Source organism: Phodopus roborovskii, unplaced genomic scaffold (genome assembly GCF_943737965.1).
Source record: "Phodopus roborovskii unplaced genomic scaffold, PHOROB, whole genome shotgun sequence".
Lineage (NCBI taxonomy): Eukaryota > Metazoa > Chordata > Mammalia > Rodentia > Cricetidae > Phodopus > Phodopus roborovskii.
In genome coordinates this window covers 19,903,787-19,925,986 of record NW_026126448.1, presented here as the reverse complement: position 1 = coordinate 19,925,986, position 22,200 = coordinate 19,903,787, and the positions used below count along the sequence as shown (strand labels likewise).

Sequence of the window (22,200 nt, the reverse complement as noted above, 5' to 3'; positions counted from 1 at the left end):
TATCTGGGCCGTATTCGTAGGGGAGTCCAAAGCCCCCTGGGCGCGGTGGCCTGTATGCAGGGGGGCGCAGCACATTGCAAAGGGCCTCGAAATCATCTGAGTCCTGGGCGGGGCAGAGAGCACAGTCCATACCCCAGGCTTCACCGTAGAGACAGCAGCACTCTGTGTAGGTGGCCTGCCGGTCTAGACGCGGGCGACTGCAAACAAGATCAGGTCCCACTTCCTGCCAGCACACTCCCAGATTGTCATCGAGGCTCTGGCTCTCGTTGGAGACGCAGCGGCGCCGGGAGCCGTCCAGCACCAGCGGGGGCTCGCAGGTGCAGTGGTAGGAGCCCACTGTGTTGAAGCAGCGACCGTTTTCACAAGCTGGCTCCTCGTCGGCGCATTCGTCGTTATCAATGCACTCCAGACGCTGTGAATGATAGTAGAAGCCGTTGCTGCAATAGCAAGAGTAGCCTGGGGCGGTGTTCACACATACTCCGCTCTTGCACACCTGGTCCTGGAAGAGCTGGCATTCATCCACGTCTCTTCGGGCGCTCAGGTCTCCGCTGGGCACCAGGTAGCCCCGGCCGTGAGGACACAGTGACTGGTACTCAGCTGCGCACAGAAGCAAGGATGAACCCAGAAGCCCGAGTTCTTGCCCTAGCCCACCGGCTCCAGCCCCTACCAAGTGCTGAAGCCCAGGCCAGGAAGTGCCCACCTCTCAGCTTTACCCACCCAGGTGCCCACCTGGTGGCTCAAGGCTCACTCTTGTCCTGGAAGCACCAGTAACTCAATCCTAGACCTAACAGACCTAAACTTATCTCCTTATTTTTTTTATTTTTAAGACAAGGTTTCTCTGTGTAACAGCCCTGGCTGTTCTGGAACTCACTCTGTAGACCAGGCTGGTCAGGTGGGTAGCAGAGGGCCTGTCCCTTGGACATTTTTCGCATTCTTCTTGGCTCAGGGTCTGATCCATGCTGGGGATTCATAAACATCCCTGCTCCCTTACAATAAGCACATCCCCTTTGTTTAAATTAGCTGGACGGATTTCTGGTTTGTGTAACCAGAGTCCCAGTTGACAATAGCCATAAATAACTGAAATCCAGGAAGTGTGTGCCTTCCCAGAGGCGACTGCATGGGGGTGGGGGTACAGCTGTGGCATAGGAATCAATCCCTGCTCACTTGGCTCTTCCCCAGGCAAGTCTCCCCACAACTGTTTGGCTCAGTCCGTGGTCTGCCTCTGTCTCTGAAGTCCCAGCAATTTTCCCAATGGGTCTCCTAACCAGACTGCCACCATTGTGTCTTCCAGGCTACATAGATTCATGTATGGTTCACTGCTCTGCTCCCCATGGTGTTTAATATACTGTTTTTATAGGAAATGCTGGGGCCAGTTACTCTATGCATATAAGAGCTTTGCACACCTGAGGATTGTAAAAATCCTTCCTACGTGGCAAGAACCTCTCACACTGTGGAGCGTGGCACTCCAGAAACCATTTTCAAACTCATTAGCGTTTGGTCATCTAAATGTTCAGAGTTTAGATTCCAGTAAACATAATATCGGGTATTTTCTCTTGTCCCTATTTTCTGCGCTGAGTGAGGAGGGTGGGGAGCATCCTCAGGGCTCAGAGAAAGTAATTTGCTCAACATTCCCTGACAGTCTGCTTCTCATCGCCTGAACCAGCCTGGTATCTATCCTGACATTCTTACAAGAGGGCAGGCTGTGGGTGACATGCTTTGTCAGTCTGGCCAAGTCAGGCAGTTTCAGCTCCCTGGAGTCGCTGCGGTTGCCATGGCACCTTCCTGGGCTCCTCTCCGCGTAAACCTGGGGGCGAGCTGTTTGGAAGCAAACAGGGAAAACAAAAATTCTCCCACTGATGCTGGCTCCCAGCATCGCACAGCCTCTTCTCAGGATCCCTCCTAAGGCCTTACAGGTGGGTCTCAGGAGCTGGGGTCCAAATGCTGTCGTTCCCCACGCGAGAAAACTGAGGCCCGGGTTACTCAACATTTCACGAAATGGTTTATGTCTTAGCCAAGAGGATCCATGGAACTAGAGATCTGAGTTCTAATCCGGCTCGTGTGGGGATCACGTGACATGGGGTCAAGCCCCTAGTTCAACCATTGTATGCAGCACATAAGGGCTGGACACCCCTCCCCCCCCCCACACACAAGCATTCTTGTGTTTATTGAGAGCTTTTCACTCCTGTGTGATGCCGCAGAACGAAAAGCAGTCTGAAGTTGTGGGTCTAGGGTTCCTCCTCCCTGAGTGAGGATCAAGCCCTTCGCAGACTGCCTGCTACTTTGGTAAGGACAGCAATTGTCTGCGGTCACTCCACCCCGTGTGAGGCAAAATGCTATTGGACTCAGGGGATCTGCTTTCTGTATTCTGCTAATTCCCAATGTACCGTGTCCCTCTAACACTGTGGACCTCCCCTCGGCCTCTTTTTCTGTAGGCCGAAGGAATGTGGGGCTGGATGGTGCCTGAGCTTGCTTCCGAGGCTGTCATTCGGATCCCAGGGTCCCTAGTACTGTGGTTATTGTGGCACACCACCTGGCTCACTGCCAGACTGGCCCTTTGCAGGGACTGGAAGAGACCGACCAAAGGCAGGCACTTAACTTGGGGTGTCATCTAGCTCCCTGGTGTTTGCTTCGGGCCCTGAGGGGCTGAGGAAGAAGCGAAGAAGAGTGTCTTGGGGATGACCTGGCTGATAAGGTCAGCAGCCCACACTTTCTGCCTACCTTGTGTGTTAGAGCGTGGACATCCAGAGGTTGGCCACATCCTATGCTCCGGATAGAAGGAAAGAAAGGGGAGTGGCTCACCCTCAGGGTTCCTGAGGGGAAGGCAGGCATCTCCAAATGAGGCAGAGAGGGTAGGGAAGTCAATGTGGATCAACAAAGAAAGGACCTGGAAAGGGAGAGAATTGATTTCTGTAGGAGAAAAACGAGGGCTTGGCTAAAAAGCCAGAGCCAGATGGAGGCTTTCAAAGCATGTTTACCTTCACACTCAGATTGTTTGCCTGCAGCCCGGGAGGCTGGTAGGGGGACTCCCAATAGGACACCGTTTCAACGGAGTAATCTAGAGAAGGCTCTTCTCCCCACACAGAGCAGCCTGGGTCGCTGGGCTCAAGCTCAGGGCTCCTCATGGCACCAAGGCTTCAACCCCTAGAGGCCCCGTGAGTCACAGGGCTACCATGTCTGGATGTGACCGACTCCCAGTCTGTCCTTTTCTTGCAAGCCTTATAACCTCTGCGCCAAACAACTGAGCCAACAGCAGGAAGCTTGCTCCTTGTAGAGGCACTGGCTGCCAAGTATAACGATCAGGGTCTGGTCCCTGAGAGTCACATAAGGGACAAAGGAACCGCCTCTTGCAAGTCTTCTCACCTCCACATAGTGCCACACTACACATAGGCTCCTTCCTTCTCCAAGGTTCTATAAGCAGGAAGGACTGCTGGGGGAAACTGAGGAAAGCAGAGCAGCCCGGGAGGCGCTCTCTGACCTGATGATTTGCCTGTAATCATGCAGAGGTCCAGCGATCTGGCTGTCTGTCGTCACTCATGCTGGGGTGACTTTCAGTGATGTGTCTGCCTCTGAGATGTCCAGGCCCAGCCAGATGGCTGGACAGGTAGAGGCCACTAAGCCTGAGTTTGAACCCTGGGTCTCACACGGTGGAAAGAGAGAACTAACTCTCCCACAAGTTGTCCTCTGACCTGGCAAACACATGTACCATACATAAACACACACACACACACACACACACACACACACACACACACACGATATAATTAAAACAAATGTTTAAGGGCTGGAGATGGCTCAGCGGTTAAGAGCACTCACTGGCAGCTCTTCTAGAGGTCCTGAGTTCAATTCCCAGAAACCACATGATGGCTCACAACCATCCTCAATGAGATCTTGGTGTCTTCTTCTGGCATGCAGGCATACATGCAGCCAGAACAGAGATGGCTTAGTGGTTAAGAGCACAGGCTATTCTCCCAAAGGACCTGGGTTCAATTCTCAGCACCCACATAGTGAGTAGGCCACAATTGTCTGTTGCTCAAGCTCCAGGGGACCTGATGACCTCTTCTGGCCTCCATTAGGCACTAGGCACACATGTGGTGCACAGGAATTTATGCAGGCAAAACATCCCTAAACATAAAATAATAGTAATAAGATTTAAAGAAAAAAGAATTGGTCTTAGGGGTTGAAAGAGTGACGTGGGCCAGGCGGTGGTGGCACACACCTTTAATCCCAGCACTCAGAAGGCAGAGGCAGGCAAACCTTTGTGAGTTTGAGGCCAGCCTCCAAAGACACAGAGAAACCCTGTCTGGAAAAACCAAGAAGAAAAAAAAAGTGACTTGTTGGTAGAGTGCGTGTGCACTAGGCTAGGGGCGCTGTATTCAATTCCCAGCACAGCAACAAAGAAGGGATGAGTCTCAGTTTTGTTTTTAATATATATTTTTAAACTAATGCCTTGAGAATTTCATACCTGCATGCTACGATTTTGGTCATATTCATACCCGAGTCTCAAATCCTACCATCAGCAACCGGGTGGTGGGTGCTGATCCTAATTCTTTCTCTCAAGTGTTGGATGCCCTCAGGATCTTACCCAGGTTCTGAGATGTCTATCTTTCTGGCTATAAGATAAAATAAGGAGTTCTGACCTCAGTGTCAGGGATGGCATCAAGAGAAGCTGCAGCCGCTAATTTGCAAGTGCTCTGTGGAGCCAAAAGTACTTTGCAAATGAAAGTGGTTATTGTTTTATGGTTATCTTTGCGCTCCTCTTCCCTCCCTCACAGATGGAGCCGGACTGAAAGGCAGCCCAGGGGAGCTGCCAAGAGGCAAGCCAGCTGCTGTATTTTCCATCAGGCAGATCGTCTTTCTGGCAGGTGGGAGCCACATTCCCACGTACTAAATTGCTAATAGCTTCCCTAGGGAGTCTCCTTTCTGTTCTGACTCCTCCTGTGATTTCTGTTGCTCCTCTGTGGCTGACGCCTTCTGATGCCCCGGGGTGGCCCCGGATTTCCCATCCAGTTTTTGCTCCTGAAGTCAGAGATAGGGTTAAAGCCCAAGCCCAGACCAAATTCTCTAGTTAGATATGGAGGGCTTGGTCTGCTCTGTACTGTTTGTAGCAAAGGTGGAGATGAAGACAGGTATGGCATTCGTGCCTACATTCCCAGCATTTAGGAGACTGAGGTAGTGGTATTGTGAGTTCAAGGCCAGCCTGGGCTACATAGCAAGACATCTCTCCCTCCCCCCCCAAAAAAAATGGATTTCCTGATTTTTCCTGTGTATTGGGGAAAGAGGGTTGGCAGGTGGCAAATCTGGGGAACTTTCCAGACTGTTTTCTGGGAGACAGGAGACTAGGTGTTGGGTCACTCACACCTGGCACCTCTGCCAAGACCTGAGCTAAGGTTCCTAATCCAGCCAACCTAATAATGCCAAAGTCCTCAGGGCCACTCAGGAAAACCTGGAGATGGTGTGTGGGGGTGGGTGGGGTGGGGAATCACTCTTCCTTTCCTTCTTTTGGTACAAGGGACTGAACTCAAGACCTCATGCTTGCCAGGCAGGTGTTATGTCACTGAACAGGAGCAAGAACTATGTAAAAAGCTGGCTTGGGCAGGAAGGAGACATAACCTCCGCCTAGTGGAGTAATAGTAGCAGATGGTGGTGACTACAGGACTGCTTGAGGGCAGAGTGACACCACTCACAATGAACTTGGTTAATGCAAGTTCTCCACGCACAGGAGCCAGGACTGTATGTGTTTGTGACTACTGAAAGGAGTCCTGTGACTTCTTCAGGGAACAATGACTGAGAATAGCATAAATGGCTCTCTTTGTGGCAAGGCCTTGGAGGCCCTGACCCACTTGGCAAGGACCTGTGGACAGTGGGCATGACCCCCAGGAGCGTATGTACTACCTGCTCTCCTTGCTTTTAGTCTGCTAGCCATACTGCTGGTCTGAAAGAGTCACAGTAGGTCAGGGAGTTTAACGTTACACATTTGCATAATTGTTCTGGAAAGAATGATTTTTAACCATTAGAGCTTTAAAGAAATGCTATTCAGTAGATGATATCAGGAGTTAATGGAAACATTCAAGGAACAGAGAATGAAGCAGAATCATAGAAACCCACAGTTCCCTCATTTCTAATAACTGTGCCAATACCCTAAGAAGAGAGATGGACATAAAGACAAGAGACAAGCAGTGCCAACTATTAAGAGTAAGCTTCCAAGTTACATTGCCTATAGGATAAATGGGAAAACCTGGTATAGCTCCAGAGGAGATAGAGTTAGTACAAAATGTAGAATGGATTAATCCAGCTTTGGCTGGTGAGTTGACCATGAGAACGCAGACCCTATCAGATGTAAATGTTAACCACAAGGAACAAAACTGTCTCTCATCCTGCATGAGGCTGTAACCACATGTGCTGACAACTGGGCACATTGTTCTACCTGTAAGTGTGCTTAGGCTTCTAATGGTAGAGATATGAAGAACGCAGTGACTACCAGTGAAAGATTTGGGAGGTGGAGGGGGAAAGAGGCAAGGAAGGAACTGGTAATTTTTTTCACCATTTTTAGAAACTTAGGAAGTAAAAACTGGTTGTAAAACTGTTCATGCAAACCACGGATATTGTGTAAATAATGATAGCTCAAGTCATCCAGGGCCACATGTTTGAACGACAATAGGTAGTTACAATTCCTTCTTGGCACCAACTTCACATATCCATCCCAGGTCATCGAACCCATCTGGAGCAAGGCCTCCAACAGACAACAAGCATGAGACTTCTCTTTGTTTTTACTTTATTGTTATTTTTTTTTTCACATTTGAAATGATGTGCATGTGTGTCTGTGAACATGAGTGCAGGTGCCGGTGGAGGCCAGAAGAGGGCGTCAGATCACCTGGAACTGGGTTACAGGTGGTTCTCAGCCACCTAATAATACAGCTGCTAGAAACTAAAGCAGTGCACGCTCTTGCTTGCTTACCCATCTTCCCAGCCCTCTTTCATCTCCTGTAGTCCGCTCTTTTCCAATGTCTTTTTTGGGTTTTGAAGGTCTTCCTCTCTTGCAAGCACGTCATCTAGTCATCTACTGAGCCGTCTCCCCAGATTCCACTTCACTTTGTTTTGTCTTATTTTTGTTTTTCAAGGCAAGGTTTCTCTGTTTTACAGTTCTGACTGTCCGAACTCATGGAGACCCTCCTGCCTCTGCCTCCAGAGTGCTAGGATTAAAGGCGTGCACCACCACCTCCCAGTCACTTTTTAAATTTTATGTGTTTGCCTGCGTGCGTATCTGTGTGCCTCATGAAGGGGTGGGAGGTGTTCTTTAGCTCATGGGGGTGGGGATAGAGATGGCTGCTGAATATATATGAAAGTATGCATGCTGAGTGTGTATGGAAGTAAGCATGCTGCCTATGCAGAGAATGAAGAGGAGAGTGGCCAAAAAATACTTCTTTTTCAGGCGGTGGTGGTGCACACCTTTAATCCCAGCACTCGGGAGGCAGAGGCAAGTGGATCTCTGAGTTCGAGGCCAGCCTGGTCTACAGAGCTAATTCCAGGACAGCCTCCAAAACAATACAGAGAAACCCTGTCTCGGAAAAAAAAAAAAAAAAAAAAAAAAAACAAAAAACCCAAAACAAAACAACAACAAAAAAAATGTCTTTCAGGTCTCTCTCTCTCTCTCTCTCTCTCTCTCTCTCTCTCTCTCTCTCTGTATATATGTATGAGATATAGAAAGAGCACTTCAGTGTCTGATCTTTCTGAGGCTGAGCTACAGGCTGTTGTGAGCCTTCCCAGTATGGATGCTGGAACTAAATTTGGCTCTTTTGCAAGAGCAATACTGCTTTTGACTGTTGAGCCATCTCTCCAGCCCCTGGCTCTGTACTGGGAAGGAATAAATGCCTTGACAAATGGCTCATGGGGGGATGAGTGAGGGAACTTTCCCTGCCAACCTTCTCTCAGAAGCCAGGGCATTACTAAGCAAGAGCACAGAACTGAGAAGTTCCAATGTGGTCTTCCTCCAATCCACCTGGGGATCTTCATTTCAAATGACATTTCTTGAGTGCCCCAATAGGACCATCCCTTTCCTGGTTTTGGGAATCAATCAGACTTGGTCAAGATGGTGAAAATATCATATAGCAATAGCTACCATATGAGATAATTTAGTGTCAAACCTCAGTGTTCATCTGTAAAATGGGATAATAATAAGACTTCCATTGTTAAGTGGTGATGCCTGGATGAGGTACTCACCCTAGAGCTTGGAGCATAGTAATGACCGTGTTGTGTTTCAGTACTGTTCTATGCTGTGAAGAGACGCTGTGACCATGGCGACTCTTTATTATTATTATTATTATTATTTTTGTTTTTGTTTTTTTGAGACAGGGTTTCTCTATATTGCTTTGGAGCCTGTCCTGGCACTAGCTCTGTAGACCAGGCTGGACTCGAACTCACAAAGATCCACCTGCCTCTGCCTCCCGAGTGCTGGTTTTTTTTTTTTTTTAAAGAATCTTTTTTCTTTTTTTAATTATTATGTATACTGTTTTCTACGAGCATGTATGCCTGCAGGCCAAAAGAGGGCACCAAATCTCATTACTGATGCTTGTGAGTCACCATGTGGTTGCTGGGAATTGAACTCAGGACCTCTGGAAGAGCAGTCAAGTGCTCTTAATCTCTGAGCTATCTCTCCAGCCCCCATGGCAACTCTTATAAAAGAAAGCATTTACGAGGTTTAGTCCGTTATCATCATGGCAGGGAGCAGGATGGCATGCAGGCAGATTTGGTGCTAGGGGAGATTGCAGACAGTGAGAAGAGAGAGAGCTACTGTGCTTGGCTTAGGTTTTTAAACCTCAGACTGACACACTTCCTTTAACAAGGCCACACCTCCTAGTCCTAAGTAGTGCTACTCCCTCATGAGCCTCTTTGAGCCATTTTTTGTTTGTTTGTTTTTGTGTTTCACCACAGAGTTTCACTGTGCAGCTCTGGCTGTCCTGAACTCCCTTTGTAGACCAGACTGGCCTCAAACTCACAGAGATCAAACTGCCTCTGCCTCCCTAGTGCTGGGACTAAAGGTGTGAGCCACTACCACCCGGTGACACCTTTACATAGTTAAAGTAATATTCTGCAACATAAACAAATATAATACATCTTTACATAGTTAAAATAATAGTCCACAACAAACCGCCACAGGTTGTGTGTGTAGCCATTTCATCTTTCAAGCATCCCCTTGACTGCCAGGCATAGTGGCACACACCTGTAATTCCAGCACTTGGGAGACACAGTCAGGAGGATTACCACTGGTTTGAAGCTAACATAGTCTACACTGTGAGTCTCTGAGCTGTACAGTGGGACTCTATCTTTAAAAAAAAAAAGCTGGACAATGGTAGTGTACACCTTTAATCCAAGCACTTGGGAGGCAGAGGCAGGCAGATCTCTACGAGTTTGAGACCAGCCTGGTCTACAGAGTGAGTTCCAGGACAGCCAAGACTATTACACAGAGAAACAGGTCTCAAAAAACAAAACAAAAAATGTCTCTTTGGAGGGCATGTGTGGGCAGGCTCATGAAACTCACAAGAAATACAAATTTAGGAAGCCCAGAAAACTTACAACAGACTCTGAGCTTCTTGGCTCAGGTCAAATAAACAGCAAAGTGTTGCTGGGGAATGGAGACTCTTAAATGTTGTAGATGCCTGAGAGTTGTGTCAGGGGGTTTCCTTAAGTTGTCATCCATGAGTGGGGGCACTTTTCTTGGTGATGAAACTGCCCTAGGCTTTCCCACTTCAATAGGTAACCCGGCACCCAAGCTCCTGTAAGTAGCTAAAGCAAATAACCAAACTATACTTGGATAGATCATTTCTTTGGTCTGTCCTTGTCCTCTCTATCTGACTAGAAATAGAGTTCCCAGGCATGCAACAGTTTGGTAGTGAGGATGTTTTGGAATGGCTGGGAACCTTGAGGAAAAGGATGGCTCAGGATCTGGAGAATGAGTGTGGGAAGAGTCAGTTAAATGACCCCACCCCCTCATTTGGTCTTCCAACAGCACAAATGGTCCTTAAGGTGGTCTTGTTTTTAAGACAGGGTCTCACTATTCAACCCTAGCTGGAACTGGCTATGTAGACCTGGCTGGCCTTGAGTTTATAGAGATCCACCTGCCTCTGCCTCCCGAGTGCTGGGATTAAAGGCGTGGGCCACCACACAGGCAGAGCTTTTTTGTTTGTTGAAGTTTTGCTGCAGGAATGTATGTGCACCATGTGTATGGAATGTCCATGGAGGCCAGAAGAGGGGAGGGTCAGAAACCCTGGAACACAGGCTGGAGATGGTTGCTCTTCCAGAGGTCCTGAGTTCAACTCCCAGCAACCACATGGTGGCTCACAGCCATCTATAATGAGATCTGGTGCCCTCTTCTGGCCTGTAGACATGCAGGCAGAACACTGTAATCATAATAAATAAATCTAAACAAACAAACAAAACCCTAGAACTAGAGTACAGACTGTTCACGTGGATGCTGGGAACTGAATTCCAGTCCTCTGCAGGAGCAGCAAGTGCTCTTAACCTTTGAGTCACCTGTCCAACCCTTCCTGGGTTGCTTGTCTTAGGATTTGATCGCTGTGATAAAACACCAGGACCAAAAGCAACTGTGGGAGTGGGGTGGGGGGTGGGGAGGTGAGGTGGAGTGGGGGGGGGTGGGGAGGTCATTGGGCTTCCACTTCCACATCACAGCCCATCCTCTAAGGCCCCCAAGGCAGGAACTGGAGCAGGAGCCCCTGGGGGAACACTGCTCACTGGCTGTCTCAACCTGCTTCCTTAACAGCCCGGGAGTGGCTGGCTGCTCAGGGGTGGCATTGCCACCCCCACATCAATCAGTGATAAAGAAAATGGCCACAGACTTGTCTACAGGCAAATCTTATGGGACATTTTCTCAATTAAGATTCCCTCTTCCCAAATCGAGGGCAACAAACAAACAAACTGAGCACAGGGGTCTTTAAGATCCTGTCCATCTGGGATCGATATGCAACATAAAAAAGAAATGAAAAAGAAAAAATACCCTGTCCATCACGGAGCTCCATTCCCTCTTATGCTCACCATCTGCTGTAGCCCCTCCATGTCTTCGGCCCTTTTGACTGTAGGACCTTCGTATATGTTTCCTTTTTCTGGAATGCACTTCCTGATTTCTTCCCTAAATTAGTCTCCCTCACTCCTAAATTCACACCTCACCTCAGCTGTCATTTCCTTAGGAAACCTTTCCAGACTCCAGGTCATAGCCCCACCCCCTTCCTCAACCGGGACTACATTACGTGTGACCTTTAGAATTGATGTACCACTCACCCTTTGAGCTGTAAGCCCTTGGGAGCCGGGCCTTCGTCTGATTGTGGCCACCCAAGTGCCTGCCTCTTACGTTAGGCACCCTCAGAGGATCTGTGGAGCTAATGAATGGGATGGAGAAAAGCATGGCTGCTTATGGGTGTTGGTAGATCTCTGGTTCCCTCCCTTAAGCTCTCACTTACAGATGAAGCAGCCTGCTAGCTCAGAGCACAGATCCAAGACAGGAGAGTTGTGTTTCTAGCAACACACACCCAACTGTCCTCATAGTTGTGACCTTTTCAGCTTGATGTGGTGAGATGACAGGGACCCTGATGGCTTTACATCTGCCATCTACTGTGCAAGTCCTTACAGACTTAGGTGGGTCCTCCATTTCCAGCGTCTCCCCCTGATTTTATGACCAAATTTAATTACGATCTTTTGGGGGAACCGGACAGTTCTGTTTTTGCCTCTTTGTTCAGGAACCACTTGAGGGAGAAGACATGGCAAGGAATAGAGCACACAGAACAGTCGCAGGAGAGAATTCTGAGTTCTTTACTCCTTCATCTTCATCTCCTCAAACCCTATAAAGGCGGAAGGGAGATTTTCTTCATCTTGCAGATACACAGAATGAACTTGAGAGCGCGTAAGCGACTCTCTCAAGGTTACTCCCCTCGTCCGTGCAGAGGCGGGAGGCGGGATTCGCATTCAGGTTCTTCTGACTCCAAAGTGGCACCGGGGTGGGGCGGGAGGCCAGGCCGGACTGGGGGCGCCTGGAGCTGGAGGAGCCCAGCGAGGGAGCGCACCGGAGGCCTCTCCGGCCCAACCCCGAACCGGTGGTGCAGCGCCCGCCCCCGATCGCGGGCTCAGACTGGCGGCCGCCTCCGAGCCACGTGGTGCACGCGGCGGCTCCGGGCTCCCGGGGCTTGGGCGAGCGCAGCGTGCGGCCGGCTGGGCGGAGGAGGCGGGAGCGAGCGCTGCAGCCTGCGACGTCGGGGCCGTGGCCTCCACTGTCCGCGCGCCACTCTCTGGGTCCCTGCGCCCAGGGCGCACGGTGGAGACGGACGCGGCGGCGCCATGGAGCCAGTGCCCTCTGCCCGCGCGGAGCTGCAGTCCCCGCTTCTCGCCAACGCCTCGGACGCCTTTCCTAGCGCCTTTCCCAGCGCGAGCGCCAACGGGTCGGGGCCGCCGGGCGCCCGGAGCGCCTCATCCCTCGCCCTGGCCATCGCCATCACCGCGCTCTACTCGGCTGTGTGCGCTGTGGGGCTGCTGGGCAACGTGCTTGTCATGTTTGGCATCGTCCGGTGAGTCGGCCGAGGGCGCCTCGGGGTTTGGTCCCAGGGTCAGTGTGGACACTACGTTTTTGCAGACCTGGATCCCTAACCCCGACTCTCCCAGCTCCTGTATGTCCCGCGTAGAGGCCAAGTCCTCCCTCTCTCTCTCCTCTCTCTCTCTCTCTCTCTCTCTCTCTCTCTCTCTCTCTCTCTCTCTCTCTCTCTGTGTGTGTGTGTGTGTCTGTGTATCTGTCTGTGTGTGTGTGTCTGTGCTTGCACTAGCCTAACTACATTACAGTTAATTATCCTTGACATTCCTCTGCTTCTGCATCAGGCAGTTTGGCAGCACTTTGTCTGTCACACTTTGAGAGCCAGCAGTTTGACAGAAGTGTGTGTGTTTGGTCCTCTGAAACCTCATAGAGGTGGGCTGAGGTGTTCTACACCATGCCTTGGGTCTTCAGAGCATACAGCAGGGACCAGCTCCATGCCGCAGGAACATGCCACAAATACATTTGGTTGTCATCTTTTGTGGTTGCTGTGGCTTGTCCCAAACCATCAGTTCGTGATTCTGTATGAGACCGTATTTGCATTGTTTCTTGTCAAACCTCTCAGCTCCTAGGTGAGGGAGACATCCGGGATGGCTAGTTCTCCTGTCTTTCCACTGTGTGTTCGCTCATAGAGAGCCCCATGTTTCCCGGGGACTGGCCATAGGTTCTCTTCCCTTCCCCAGTGGTCAGGAACTCTGGCTATGATTCAGGATAGGCTACCCTTCTTGAGGTCTAGGCTACAGAGTGAGTTTGAGGCCAACTTGAGAATTTAGCAAGATGGGGTGGGGAGTGGGAAGAACAAGTCTAAAGAGACACAGGATGTAGCTCGTTGATAGAGCTTGTGTAACATTCATGAAACCTTGGGTTCAATCCCTGACTCACCATAAGCTGGGCATGGTGGTCCATGGCCGATTGCAGCCCCCGGGGGGTATGGAAGCAGAAGGCTCAGAAGCCAGAAGTCAATTTTGGTGGCTTAGAGAACTGGACGCCAGTCTAGGATAACCGGCTTGAGGTAGAGTTAAATGGGAGAGTGCTTGCCTACCTACGTGCACCACTAAATACTGCCTAAGTTAACACAGTGAAATGTCTCTAACTCACTGTACCTGGGGGCACAGTGATGTCAGTAAAGCTTTTTTTTTTCTTCTCTCTCACACTGAGGTAAGGAAGGGTTCATAGCAGGCTTCGCAGTATGCAAATGAAAGGTTTGAGTGGTCCCCTCTGTCTTCTGCCAAGGATCCCCGGGGCTGCTGGGAAGAGGTCTCAGCCTTTGGGACAGGAGCACTAAGCCCTGTCTTGTTTAGAGAGATTCAGCATGTGCTGTTTGTCTCAGGGGTTCAGATCTTCTACTCCCAGCCAGAAGACACTCCAGAAAGATGAGGCAGTGGGGAGGCAAAGGCCATGGCTGTGTTGTGGTGCCTAGTTTCTACCATCTTCAATGTGCCCGACTGAAGTGGCTGTGGCCAGAAGGCTCAACTTACCTGAGCCTCACTTACCTCATTTGAAAAAGTATGGTGATTACAATAGGCTGTTGGGAAGGTTGAACAGAGTGATTCAGGGAATGGCCTAATACCAGGCACCTGGAGTGCACTAGACCTTCAGTGTGTTGGGAGCTGGGATTAGCCAGCATCAGCAGCTTCTGCAGGTGGCCAGCTGCTGCGGATTAATTGTCTATAGTTTCCATGTTGGGCCCTGCCCTGCAAGAATGCACATTTAGTCAACCAACAATTAAAATTGCTGTTGTTACTCATTGCTACACCTGTCCAGTCTTAGGTTTTTGTTTTTGATACAGCTTTGGCAGGTCTGAAATCCACTATGGAGAACTAGGCTAGCTTTCAAGTCATCTCATAAAGACCCACCTGCCTTGGCCTCGCAAGTACTGGAATTAAAGGTGTGCACCACCACACCTGGCCATCAGAGCTTTTGATGCCCAGACTCTGAGCCCAAGCCTCAGGTGGCCTCTAGTTCTTAACATTCATACTCCCGAGTGCCAATGTTAGATGCTGCATCAGGATCAGATGCAGCTTCCCAGGGCTGTGGGATTCAGGGCAGGGACTTGATTTAGCCAGAGGAGATGATGCCTGGACTGAGTGGGGAAGCAGGAGCTGCAGTTGGCTCTATGATGAGGCGGGTTGGGGCACAGGGACAATGAGGTCTGGTAAGGGGCAGGGACTTTCATCTGGGGTCTGGGTGGTCAGAAGATAAGAGGCTGCAGGACAACGGCATAAGAAGCCTCAACAGTGGTGCCCTTCTCCCTGGGTTGTTGGGAGCATCTGCTATGTCCTGAGCTTCAGTAGTGCTCAGTGATGAGTGATGAGTCTATCAACTTAGCCTCTGCCTTCTAGAATGCCCAAGAAGGTACAGATGGTGGAGGGGTTTCATAGACCCTGGGCAATAGAAGGAATTGATGGGGGGTAGAGGGAGATGGGGAGGAGTGAGAACTAGAGGAGAATCTTGGAGATAGGCCAGGGTGGCTGTGTTAGGGACAGATTGATTGTGTGCTGCGCCTCTGGCTGCTAGTCTGGATGTGGGATCGGAGTCTGGACAGGTTCTTGGCCCCATGATAAGGCCGACCATACTGGGAAGTCAGAGGGTGTCTAGGGCGGGGGACATCTGTGAAGAATGGTGGTCAAGAGGCTATGTCTGGTAACAGAGCAGACTAGGTGGGCAGAGAGTGAGTGGGGGAAGGAGAAGCTGGTGCCAGGCAATGGGAGGGACCTTGCGACCCTGTTCAGGTAACCAAAACCCCTGCCTCCAGCCTCCATGGCCTTTCCCTGCAACTCAAGCCTCCTAGACCTGACAGGAAGGCAGGAACTGCACTGATGACTTTGGGTGAAACCAAAAAGGGAGAGGGCAGAGTGAGCAGCAGCGAGGGCTTGCCCACAATCTGCCATTTCCTAGGTCTTAGGATCATTTCCCCGGGGAGTGTGTGTGACTCATAGACCCAGCGGAGTGAGTGGGAGGAGTCACCAAGGACACCGAAATCTCTCCTGAGCCTTCTCCTGGGTTCCAGGGATTCTCCAGCCTGCACCACAATTCTGTAGTGGGACTTTCTATTCTCATTCATAGCCCAGGACATGGGTGCAGAGGCAGCAGATGCCTCCCACTGCAAAGGAGTATAGTTGAGTCACAAGTTCAACCTTTTTCTACGTCAGGGTCTCCTATAGCCAAGGCTGGTCCCAACTTGCTGTGTCGCTGAGGATGAACTAGAACTTCTCATATTCCTGTCTCTACCCCACCAAGTGCTGGGGTCACAGACAAACACACCCAGCATAGACTTAGGCCTTTCTGAGCCCCTAAACCATCCTTATCCACTCTGCCATGCATCTTGAGATGCATGGAGAATGGAGGTTAGGGTTGTGCAAATCTGAGGCCTCAGTGGGTGATACCAGAAGCTGCAAGCCCAAATATCAGGGCTGACTGATATTTTCTAAGAGAGTAAGCTTATACAATACTTACTTCAATCTCCCTGTGCCTCAGTGTTGTGCTCTGTGGAATGGGAGGATGGTAGACCCTCGAAGGATGGATGTGAGGAGATCACGGGGCATGGACCAGCACCAGGTGTTTAGTAAGGGTCTCAGAAGCAATTTCCGTTAAGTCTGGCTGTGTGTAGGAGGGGTAAGGCTCACCTCTCATTCACCCGGTTGACCTTATTAAGCATCAGTGGAGCTCTGGGTGGATGCTACAGGGCAAGTTTATCAAGTCAATATTAGAAGCTTTCTCTTATAATAAAGATAACTAGATAGTTACTTCAGGACCTAAGGAGATGTTCCAGCAGAGGTTGATATTACCCATAATCCTATTGCAGAGAAAAGCTTAGTCATTTATATGTATTTTTCCCATCTCTGCTTCTGTACACACACACACACACACACACACACACACACACACAAAGATGAACACACACACAGATGAATACACACAGACACATAAACCCACACATATACAGAGACATGAACACAAAGACACATACATAAACACATGTACTTGTCTTTGTGAAATTAGAATCACATAGAGAAATCAGGATCCAGATATGTGGAGTTTTTTACAAAATTAATTTGTTTTTGGTTTTTCGAGACAGGGTTTACCTGTGTAGGGGTGGCTGTCATGGAACCCCCTCTGTAGACCTGGAACCCCCTCTATAGACCAGGCTGGCCTCAAACTCAAAGATATTCACCTGCTTCTGTCTCCTAAGTGCTGGGATCAAAGGTATGCAACAGCACCTCTGGGCAGTATATGGATTTTGTAAGATTCTGTGTGTGAAGGTAATAGAGGGGTTTTATTCTGTGGCCCACACTGGCCTTCTAAGCTAGCAAAACAGTTTTTAAAAAGCTGGTGGGAGCTGGAGAGATGGCTAAGTGGTTAAGAGCACTGGCTGCTCTGACAGAGGACCCAGGTTCAATTCCCAGCCTCCACATGGTGGCTCATAACTGTCTGTAACTCCAGTTCCAAGGGATTCGATTGACTCCATCTTCTGGTGTCTGGGGGCACTGCATGAGTATGGTGCACAGATAAACTAGCTGGCAAAGAAAAACAAAAACAAATAAACAAAAACCCACAAACAAACTAAAACCAAACTCATACACAAAAGATAAAAACAACAAAAAAAAATCTTCAAAAAGTCCATGGGGTTTTTTGTTTTTGTTGTTTTTTGGTTTTTCTTTTCTTTCTTTCTTTCTTTTTTTTTCTTTTGAGATAGGGTTTCTCTGTGTAGCTCTGGCTGTTCTGGAACTCACCCTGTAGACCAGGGTGGCCTCAAACTCACTGAGCTCCACCTGTCTCTTCCTCTCAATTTCTGGGATTAAAGGCATGCACCACCACCCAGCTATTATTTTTATTTTTTAAAGATCTATTTATTTTATATTATGGGTATAAGTATTTGTCTTCATGAATGTGTAGGCACCGTGTGCATGCCTGGTGTCCAAGGCGATCAGAAGAGGGTGTCAAATCTCTTGGAATTGGAGCTAATGGATGGTTGTGAACCTCCCTGTGTGGGTGTGAGCGTGTGTGCTGGGAACCGAACCTGGGTCCTCTGCAACACCAGCAAAGGCTTTTAACCTTGGAGCCATCTTTCTGGTCCCATCATTATAATTTCTTTCATTTTTAAAATTAGATTTGTTTAGTTAATTTTATGTGAGTTTTTTGCTTGCATGTTTCTATGTGTACCACATCCATGCCTGGTGCCCATGGAGGCCAGGAGAGGGCATCCATCATATTATCTGAGACCGCAGTTACAGATGGTGAGAATTGAACCTGGGACCTGCAGGAACAAGTGCTCTTAAATGCTGAGTTATCTGTTCCCCAGAGAGGGGCCAGTTGGGCTCTTCTTGTTTATATATATAAAATTTCTGGTGTGTGTATGCAGTATGCAGGTGTGGTGTGTGTGGTGTGTGTGTGTGTGTGTGTGTGTGTGTGTGTGTGTGTGTGTGTGTGCGCGCGCCCAAAGAGGCCCAAAGAGGGTGCCAGATCCCCCTGGAGCCAGAGTTACAGTGAGCTAGCTGCTTGATGTGGGTGGAATGTGGGAACTCAATTTGGGTCCCCTGGAAGAGCAACATGGGTTTCTTTTTTTGTTTGTTTTGTTTCCAGACACGGTTTCTCTGTATTGCTTTGGAGCCTGTCCTGGAACTAACTCTCTAGACCAGGCTGGCCTGGAACTCACAGAGATCTACCTACCTCTGCCTCCCAAGTGCTGAGATTAAAAGCTTGGCCACCAACACCCAGCAACAAGGATTTCTTAACCACTGAGCCATCTCTCCAACCCCTTATTTCTCCCACCACCATGGCAACATAGATGGCATGCCCATGAATATTTTGAATAGGTGTGGTTGCACACCCCTCCCACTGTTTCTGTACCGATCCCCCACTCCCACCCCATCAGAGGTCTTTAAGGATGAACTGCTGTCCTGTAAGAAGCTTCCTGTCACTGAAGGGATAAAGCAAACACTAGAAAGTCACTGGGTACAAGTGTGGTGTCAGAGATTCAGATAGATGGAGAAAGATAAGACAAGCAAAAATTTAGGCCTCCCCTATCCCAGCTGGGATTGCAAGAATGAGTCTCTACCAGCTGTGACCCAAGGGCTCATCCCCTACACACACACCCCTGCCAGATGTCTGGACTTTGAGAGGCAGGGGCAAAGCCTGATTAAACTCAGGATCCTGGGACTTTGAAATCAAATTGGCTACCCAGAATATCTTCACAGTACAGGAAGGAGACTAATCGCAGGGTAGAACAGAAAGCCTGGCTTAAATTAGCAAGTTACCAACGTGCAGGCTGTTGCACCCCATTTCCAGTGGGGGGCTGTGGGTAGAGTGGGGTGGCTGCCTGTGTTTTACTGATTTATAGCTTCCAGCACAGCTGCAGAAATCAGCGGCTTTGTCTCAGGCCTGGAAGGGTGTGTGAAGAAGCAGCTTGTCCCCCACAGCCTTCCTAGACTCTATGATGAGTGACAAGAAAGAATTTCAGCTTCAAAGTCCTAGGAGGTCAGAAGTCCTACTCAGCCACTGCTGGTGGCTCAGTAGTTAAGAACCCTTGCTGAGCTGAGCCGTGATGGCGCATGCCTTTAATTCCGTTACTGAGGAGGCTGAGGCAGGTGGATCTCTGAGTTTGAGGCAGCCTGATCTACAGAGAGAGAGAGTTCCAGGGCAGCCAGGGCTGCACAGAGAACCCCTGTCTAAAACAAACAAAACAAAAAAAAATAGGAAAAAACAAACAAACAAACAAACAAAAAACTCTTGCTGCTTTTCCAGAGGACACAAAATTGGTTCTTAGCACCCAATTTGGCAGCTCCCAGCACCCTATAGCTCTAGCCCCAGGGATTCTGACATGTTCTCCTGGCCTCTGCAGGCACCTATACACATGTGTGAGCACACACACAGAGATACATGCACACCGATTTCTTATTTTTTTTAAAGATTTTATTTTTAATGCACATGGATTTTTGCCCTGTATATACAGTGTCTGCACGACTCACATGGTTGGTGCCGTCAGAGCTCAGAAGACCATCGAACCTTCTGAAACTGCAGTCACAGATGATTGCGAGCCACTGTGCGGGGGCTGGGAATCAAACCCAAGCCCTCGGGAAAAGCAGCCAGTGTTTTTATAAACACTGGGCTGTCTCTCTAGCCCCATACCCATATCCCCCTTTTCTAAAAATCTTAAAAATAGCACAAAAACCTCAGCTGAACTTATGCCCCTGCTCCCGTATTGGGAGATCTCTGTGAATTCCAGGTCAGCCAGGACTGCACAGTGAGACCTTGTACCACAATAGAACCCAAAACAACCGCTGTAAAGGAAGTGTATGTCCCCTTCCTCCACAGAAGCAACTCTGCCACCAAGCGCAAAGCTTTGAAACATGGAGGACTATGGTAGAATATTTACTTTGTTAATTTAAGAAATTAACAATTACATTTATTTAGAGGATGGAGAGATGGCTCAGTGATTAGGAGTGCCTACTATTCTAGTAGAGGACTCAGGTCCCCAGCACCCACATGGGGATTGGCAACTTCCTATAAGTTCATTCAGTTCCAAGAGATCTGGCTCCCTCTTCAGGCATCCATGGGCTGCTGTACACACATGGTATGCATAAATCCAAACAGGCACAATACATACAAACATGGAAGTTAAAAAAAATATATAAATATATACATATGTATATATGTATACACACACACTCACTTTGGTTTTTCGAGAAAGGGTTTCCCTGTGTAGCTTTGGAGCCTGTTCTGGAACTAGCTCTTGCAGACTAGGCTGGTCTCAAACTCAGAGATGCGCCTGCCTCTGCCTCCCAAGTGCTAGGATAAAATTTAAGTATATTTTTATTACTTTTTTTTTTTTTTTTGCATGTGGGTAGCATGCGTTTAAAAAGGAAAAAGAAAGAAAAAGAGGTTTTTGAGATGGCTCAGCAGTTCAGAGCATTGACTGTTCTTCCAGAGGACCCGGTTCAAATCCCAGCATCTGCATGGTGGCTCACAATTGTTTGTAATTCTAGATCCAGGAGATTGGATGCCCTCTTTGGCCTCTACAGGCACCAGGTATGCACACGATGCACAGATGTACATGTAGCACAAGTTCTAATAGGTCTCAATAATAAGCCCAGAGTCAGATATAGGGGAAAATGCTGGAAGATCAGAGAAATAAAGGAGCAAACCACAGCCACCTTACCTCACTAACTTCCCAGTGGAAAAGAGACTGAGCTCCTGTCTCTTCCCTCCCGCCTCATCACTTCCTCTCTCCGCCCAGCCATAGCACTTCCTGTCTGACTGTACGGACCTTCAGACCTCAATGCTTAACTATTGGCTAGCCCTGCCCTCTGTTCTTCAGGCAAGCTTTATTTGTTAGAGTATAAGCAAGATATCACCACACATACACGCAGGCAAAACACCTATACACAAAATAATAAAATAAGTAAATAATTGAGTTAAAATTGTAACACCAACAACATTAAAAACATAAAAGAAATGAGTTCTTCTTAAGGTTTTTTTGAGGCAGCATTTCTCTTAGTCCTCTGACTCCCCATGTACAGGATGTCCTGACTTTCCTCCTAACCCTCCAAAGTGGAAGTTCTGTGATTATAGCCGTGCACCACCACAGCCAGGTTCAGTAGTGCTGAAAGCATGGGGCCGCTGATGCCATCATCCCGTCATATAGAACTCCAGATTTCCCTGGGGCAGCGCCAACAGCAGGAAACATAGTTCCTTTCTTCAGAGGCAAGTGAATGGGTTCAGATCCCACTGAGTCTCTGTGCTCAGCCTGTTTTCTCATCTGTGAACTGGACATCACAGTACAATATCTGCACTGCTAGGAGGTGGGACTCTCCCGTCGGCCGCTTTCCCTGAGTTTCCCTGGAGCACACCTCCAGATGCTGGGACCAAAGCAGTGACAGACATATAGTCCCTGCCCTCTGGGAGCTGCTGTTCTAGTGGAGAAAAGATAGACAATGAATCAGCCAGAAGAAGACCAGACACAGGCCTAGGGATGTAGTTTCAACTGGAAGAGTGCATGCCTAGTGTGCTAGGAGGCCCTGGGTTCCCGTCCCAGGCCATCACAGTTGCAGTCTCAGGGAAAGTGGAGGTTTGGATGGTCAGGAGCTAAACAGACAGCATCCATGGACACTAAATCAAGGAAGCTAAAACAGGCATGGGAGAGGCCGAGATGGGGATGCAGCAGGAGCGCAGAGGCGTGTTACTGGAAGGGGGTGTTTCAGGCAGAAGGTGGTGATGAAGCCCTGACTCCTAGGGCAGACTTGGTTCTGTGATGCCGGTGGGCTGGTTGCCAGCACTTTGGACCCAGGGACAAAGATTAAGTCAAGAGAGAGGCTCCTGCCCCTGGCCAAGCCAGATGACCCTGCAGGACCTGTTGGGGGACATCTGCTTCCCTTGGTTATAAATGCTTCTCCTGCCAGTGTCCTGTGTCTGGTGATTTTCCGTTGCTCCCTGGGGCAGGGCAAGCAGAGCTGTTAGATGAGCAGCTAGGTGTTGGCATTCTTCCCACTTCCTTAGGCTTGTCACCCCAGGTCACCCAAGCAAAGCCCAGTGTGTGTCCTTAGCAAAAGGATGACACTAAAGTCATCCCAGACATGCTTTCCTGCTCAGCTCCTGGCTTAGAAGATCCGAGATACAAA

General features: G+C 49.1%; 1 protein-coding gene across 1 annotated transcript in view; it reads left to right on the top strand.

Moving 5' to 3' along the window:
• The first annotated feature begins 12,011 nt into the window (after positions 1-12,011).
• Oprd1 (opioid receptor delta 1) overlaps positions 12,012-22,200 on the top strand; it is a 31,069-nt gene continuing 20,880 nt past the window's right edge. Inside the window, exon 1 of the mRNA XM_051188974.1 lies at positions 12,012-12,566. Within this exon, the coding sequence (XP_051044931.1) occupies positions 12,340-12,566 (227 nt within the window). The 5' untranslated portion in view covers positions 12,012-12,339. The remainder of the gene's footprint in view (positions 12,567-22,200) is intronic.